The 6,558-nt window shown below is 58.7% G+C and overlaps 1 protein-coding gene across 1 annotated transcript; it reads left to right on the forward strand.

Annotated features, from left to right (window-relative positions):
* Positions 1-684: 684 nt before the first annotated feature.
* Positions 685-5,477, forward strand: LOC139824822 (uncharacterized; the record flags this gene model as incomplete). Its single annotated transcript, XM_071797370.1, has 2 exons — positions 685-4,613; positions 5,091-5,477. Coding segments are annotated over 2 exons (4,316 nt in total), but the record flags the coding sequence as incomplete, so codon positions are not given.
* Between the last annotated feature and the right edge of the window lie 1,081 nt (positions 5,478-6,558).

The raw sequence follows: 6,558 nt of genomic DNA on the forward strand, positions 1-6,558 counted from the left end.
GGCGGCTTGGCCGCGAGGGATCACACCGAGAATCGCTCGCGCCAATTACGAGCGCGCGCTCGCCTGCGTGACGCGTCGCGCTGACGGGCTCCGCTCCGCGAATCGCGCGGCTTGAAAGTCGGCTAGCAACCGCACGAAGCAAACGGATGGAGCGTTCGAATACAAACAAACAGCTTGTCCTCCAACTTTCTAGAAGATTCGCCACCGCCTTTGTCTTAGACAGAATTGTTGTCGATCACGGGCAGAATCTTCTGGAAAGTCGGAGACTATAAATAACGCACGCACGGCCGGGCCCGCACTCATATCGCACGTAGTTCGCTGTGTAACTGTATCTCGCCGTAACTCCGATTTTCGCGGAACTTCGAGCTCGCGCACTTCTGCTTTGTTCTTATTTTCGCACATTTCTTTGTACACTGCACTTGTGAAAAATACACGTCCTTTCTTGCAAAGTGCTTTCTAACTCGCTTTCGTGCTTCTTCCTGCCTTTCCCAAACGACAAAATTCGGCAAGTGCTACTTCGCACATTCTGGTCCTTCGAGCCGGATTCGCGTCGTGATAACCGGCTTCAATCCGCGATCCAGCCCTCGGCGCGGCTTCCATCGTGTCGTGAGTGATCCTGAAAGGAAAAGATGGAATGATTAATTAACTCCCAACGAGACATCTACGGGCGCATCGCCCGCACAGTAGAAAATCTTCGCAAAACCGGCGCCGCCAAAATCTCGCTTCCCCTCGTTCGCTCCACGCTGTCGGTCCTCGAGGGCAAATGGGCCAAATTCCAAGCGCAGCATGACCGCCTGCAAGCAGAGTTTGGTGAGGAGTTCGATAGGAGCAAGTACAATACGGAGGACTTCCTGAGTACCGTCGAAACGGCCTACATCCAACAGAGAACCAAGCTTCTGGAGTACGAGGAAAAGCTCGAGGAACCGAAGGCTCTCGATGACTCGAAGAGCAGGGCGGGGCACGCGACCTCTCGCAACGTATTGCCCCGAATCCAGATGCCGGAGTTCTCAGGAAAATTCGAAGATTGGCCTGCCTTCCGAGATTTGTTCTCCTCCATCGTAGTGACTGACGACGCCCTATCAAAGGTCGAAAAATTTCACTATCTAAAGACAAGCGTGAAGGGGGACGCTGAGCAACTAATAAAAAGTTTACCGTCCACGGAGGAGAACTTCGAGCGCGCCTGGTCGATCCTCAATGACCACTTCGAAAATAAGAGACTGCTGGTGAGAGCTTACCTTGCAGCATTTACTTCACTTCCGAAGATGAAGGGTGAGTCCGTCGCCGATCTCCGACGCATCTTCCATGGAGTGGTCTCCACCGTCGGCGCATTGGAGGGCATAGGGCGACCGATCACGGATGGCACGGACCTCTTTGTGCACATGGTCGTGGAACTCCTTGACTCCAAAACCCGCCGAGAATGGGAGAGCTCGCTCGGGAAAACCGTCGTGCCACCGTCTTACGAGAAGCTTCGCGACTTCCTGCAGGAGCAGCTGATGACGCAGGAGGTGCTCCGGGTGGCCAAGGGCGAGACATCCTCGGGAAAGCCTGGTGAGAAGACGAGCCGTTCAACTCGGGCCAACCACGTCAAGGCTCAGGGGACGGACGCCGGCCGCAGCTGCCCACTCTGTAAGAAAGAGCATTTCTTAGCCTTCTGCGAACAGTACAAGCGAAAGACAGCCCAGGAGCGACGAGAGGTAGCCACTACGCATCAGCGCTGCTTGAACTGTCTGGGTCGACATCTGATCGGTGAGTGCACGTCCACCAAGACTTGCTATAAGTGTTCGAGTCGGCATCACACGTCGCTTCATGACGCATTTTCGGCCGTCGCGTTGCCCGCTCCCGGTACGAGCTCGACCCCGACGGTGCACGTTGCAAAACGATTGTCCGCGGAGTGCGCCCCCGTCTTACTCGCGACCGCGCGCGTCCTGGTGATGAACTGTCACAGCGAGTACCACCCCGTACGTGCCTTGGTGGACCCGGGCTCCGAAACGTCGCTGATCTCGGAATCGTTAGCTCAACGTCTGCGATTGCCGCGCACTCCGACGTCTGTCGCGATCTACGGTGTGGGTGGTCTCCGGACGGGCTGCGCGCGAGGACGAGTTGCCGTCACCTTCGCGTCGCGTGTCGGACAATACACTCTCACCGTCTCGTCCTTAGTGCTACCGAAGCTGTCCGTGTACAGCGGGGCGGCCGAGAGCGGCAGCGGGTCGTGGCCGCATGTGGACGGACTCACTCTCGCCGATCCCGAGTTCCGTGCTCGGGACCCCGTCGAGCTTCTCCTTGGTGCGGAAGCATACGCCAGCATCATATTAGCGGACCTCCGTCGCGGGGGGCCCTTGGAGCCTATCGCACAACGCACACAGCTCGGGTGGATTCTCATGGGCGCGGTCGGAGGCTGTCACGCGGCGTTAGCCGTTTCGTCGCTCCAATGTTCTGCCACTGATGAGCTGACGGAGGTGGTTCGGCGGTTCTGGGAATGTGAGGAGCCGCCTCGCGCTCCCTTGCCGCTCACCCCCGACGAGCAGGAGTGCGAAGACTTCTTCGCGCGGACGTGCGAGCGCCTTCCTTGCGGCCGTTATCAAGTGCGTCTGCCGGTCCGGTCGGAGCTGCCTGACTTGTCGTCCACGCGCCGCGCTGCGTCTCGAATGCTCGAGGTCATGGAGCGTCGATTCGAGCGCGATCCTGCCTTCCGTGTGATGTACCACGACTTCATGGACGAATATCTCGCTCTCGGGCATATGACGCCGTCGGCAGTCGAGCGGGGCGTCAACGCCTGCTTCCTGCCGCATCACGGCGTCCTGAAGGGCTCGGGGTCCGACGTGAAGATCCGCGTGGTATTCAATGGATCCGCGCGCACCGCGGCAGGGCATTCACTGAACGACTTCCTCTACGCGGGGCCCAATCTGCTGCCGGCTCTCGCGGATGTTCTGACGCGTTGGCGGCGGCACCGATACGTCTTCACTGCCGACATCGTTAAGATGTACCGGCAAATTCAGGTGCACCCGGCGGACAGGCACCTGCAGATGATCCTGTGGAAACAATTGGAGCACGCATTAAATACCGTCACGTACGGGCAAAAGGATGCACCCTACCTTGCATTGAGGACGATGGACCGACTGGCGGAGGACGAGCGGAGCCGGTTTCCTCTGGGCGCCGAGGCGGTGCGGAGTGATCGATACGTGGACGATGTGCTCTCCGGGGCTTCCACTCTCGACAAGTGCCGTAGTCTCCGGGAGCAGGTAGCTTCGTTGTGCTTGGCGGGCGGCTTCCCGCTCAAGAAATGGGCTGCAAACGACGAGGCCCTCCTGGAAGACGTTCCCCTCGAGCATCGTCTGCAGCCAAAGGCCTGCGCCTCGCTCCCCTCGGACGACTGCTCCGTGCTGGGCCTACGCTGGAGCCCTGGGAGTGATGACTTCGCGCTCACAGTCCTGAAATCTGACGTGGTCTCCCCCACGAAGCGATCGGTGCTTTCGCGGACCGCTCGGTTGTTCGATCCGCTGGGTTGGTTGGCACCTGTGATAATCAAAGCAAAACTATTAATTCAGGCAGCTTGGTTACAGCGACTTGACTGGGACGCCCCGCTGGCACCCCCTGACGCGGCGGCTTGGACAAACCTCGAGGAGGAGCTTCCCGTGCTGGAGCAAGTCCGCGTCCCTCGATGGTTCGGGCTCGACGCCTCGGAGGACACCGTCGAACTTCACGGCTTCTCGGACGCCTCCGAGCGGGCCTATGCTGCCGTGGTATATCTCCGGGTGACGATTGCAGGAAAACCTTACCTGTCAATTGTGACGGCGAAGACCAAGGTTGCGCCGCTGAAACAAGTCACGCTCGCTCGGCTGGAGCTGAGTGCAGCGTGCCTGCTCACCAATGTGGCCGAGCACGTGCGCGTGGTGCTGCGCCTGGAATCCGCACCTTTCTTCCTCTGGACGGACTCCATGGTCACCCTCGGATGGATCCGCGGCCATCCCACCAGGTGGACGACCTTTGTGGCAAACCGAGTCGCTGAGATTCAACGGGCGAGCCCGACCATTCAATGGCGCCACGTTCCAGGGGGCCAGAATCCTGCGGATTGCGCCTCTCGCAGCCTGTCCCCGAGGGAGCTCTTGGATCACCCCCTATGGTGGAGCGGGCCCGACTTCCTCGCTAGAGGCTCAGAGGACTGGCCGATGGAGCCGGGCCTCCCGGAGCATGTGGAGCTCCCGGAGCAGAGGGCCCTCCGGTGTTTCGCGATCTCTGACGCGCAAAAACCCGATGAACTCCTTCGGTTTTCCTCTCTCCGACGGTTGCTGCGTGTCTCAGCTTGGATGTTTCGATGGAGGATGCACCGCTCCTTACCTGACACGAGGGTGGACATCTCGGCGCTGACCTCAGCGGAGCTGGACGCGGCCCTCGCGCGATGGATCCGGGTAGCTCAGTCGGTAGCCTACCCTCAGGAGCTCTCCGATGTTCGGGCTGGACGGGCGGTATCTGGCCGGAGCCACCTTCGCCGACTCACTCCGGTCATTGACGCTGAGGGAATCCTGCGGGTTGGAGGACGAATCAGGCACGCGCCATTAGACGATGACCAGCGACACCCAGCCATTCTACCGCCGGGCTCGCATCTGGCTTACCTGGTGATTGACGCAAGTCACCGTCGCTCTCTCCATGGAGGAACTCAGGCAACTCTAGCGATCGTCTGCCAGCGGTTTTGGATTCCTCGAGGCCGTCAGCTTGTACGAGGCGTAATACACCGATGCCTTCCATGCATCCGATGGCGGGCGGCCTCCCCGCAACCTATCATGGGAAGTCTGCCACGGGCCAGAGTCACTCCCAATCGGCCCTTTCTCCACACTGGAGTGAACTTCGCCGGTCCGATATTCCTTCGGACGGCCAAGGGACGAGGCCACAAGGCATACAAAGCCTTCCTGGCAGTCTTTGTATGTTTCAGCTCTAAAGCAGTCCACCTTGAGGCAGTGAGTGATTACTCGGCTGACGCGTTCTTGGCCGCCTTCAGGCGCTTTGTCTCCCGATGAGGATTGTGCCGGGCGGTCTATAGCGACTGCGGGACCAACTTCGTGGGGGCTGACAATCAGCTCAAGGCGCTATTTCAGGCAGCGAATCGAGACGTCCATCGGATCATCGGGCATTTAGCGGACGAAGGTGTCCAATGGCACTTCAACCCTCCCGCCGCCCCGCACTTCGGCGGGCTATGGGAAGCAGCGGTGAAGTCCATGAAACGGCACCTGCGGCGAGTCATCGGCGAGACGACGCTCACCTTTGAGGAGATGACCACCTTCCTCGCAGAGGTAGAGGCCTGTCTCAACTCTCGCCCGCTCCAGGCCCTGACTGACGATCCAGAGGACCTCGATGCCCTGACCCCCGGTCACTTCCTCATCGGGGCACCCCTCAACGCAATCCCCGAGCCGTCAACTGTCGACATTCAAACCAATCGGCTAAGCCGCTGGCGTCTCCTTCAGAACATGAGGGACCACCTGTGACAACGGTGGTCCCGAGATCTGCAGGAACTCACTCCGAGACCGAAGTGGTGGACGGCCGACAGGAATTTGCGAGAGGGCCAGCTATGCCTAATTAAGAGCGAGACTACACCACCTTCGCGCTGGCCACTCGCTCGAGTCGCTCGCCTGCACCCAGGAGAAGACGGCCAAGTGCGGGTGGTGGACCTGCGGACCGCCAACGGAGAGCTTACTCGCCCTGTCGTGAAGCTCGTGCCTCTGCCCCCGGCTGACACCCAGGCTCAGGAGCCTGTCACTTGCATGTAACCTGTACACATTTTACACAACAGATAGCCGATAGTCATTTCTTTTGTAAATAACTCTCATGTAATTAATTTTCATGTAATTCTCTTCTTTTCAATGCAGCCATAGTACTCACGCCGTGTGATGTGCATCGTTTGACATAACTGATATAACTCACTGTACTTGCTTACTTTCGCAATCAGCTGACTTTAGCACGTGTCGCACGGATGCCCGGGAGGGATCGACACTTCGATCGACTAAGTCCGCGCTGTTTCGTCGACCGTCACCGACGAGGCGGGCGGGATGTTCGGAAAAGGCGGCTTGGCCGCGAGGGATCACACCGAGAATCGCTCGCGCCAATTACGAGCGCGCGCTCGCCTGCGTGACGCGTCGCGCTGACGGGCTCCGCTCCGCGAATCGCGCGGCTTGAAAGTCGGCTAGCAACCGCACGAAGCAAACGGATGGAGCGTTCGAATACAAACAAACAGCTTGTCCTCCAACTTTCTAGAAGATTCGCCACCGCCTTTGTCTTAGACAGAATTGTTGTCGATCACGGGCAGAATCTTCTGGAAAGTCGGAGACTATAAATAACGCACGCACGGCCGGGCCCGCACTCATATCGCACGTAGTTCGCTGTGTAACTGTATCTCGCCGTAACTCCGATTTTCGCGGAACTTCGAGCTCGCGCACTTCTGCTTTGTTCTTATTTTTGCACATTTCTTTGTACACTGCACTTGTGAAAAATACACGTCCTTTCTTGCAAAGTGCTTTCTAACTCGCTTTCGTGCTTCTTCCTGCCTTTCCCAAACGACAAAATTCGGCA

Source organism: Temnothorax longispinosus, unplaced genomic scaffold, assembly GCF_030848805.1.
Source record: "Temnothorax longispinosus isolate EJ_2023e unplaced genomic scaffold, Tlon_JGU_v1 HiC_scaffold_594, whole genome shotgun sequence".
In the NCBI taxonomy this organism is placed as follows: domain Eukaryota; kingdom Metazoa; phylum Arthropoda; class Insecta; order Hymenoptera; family Formicidae; genus Temnothorax; species Temnothorax longispinosus.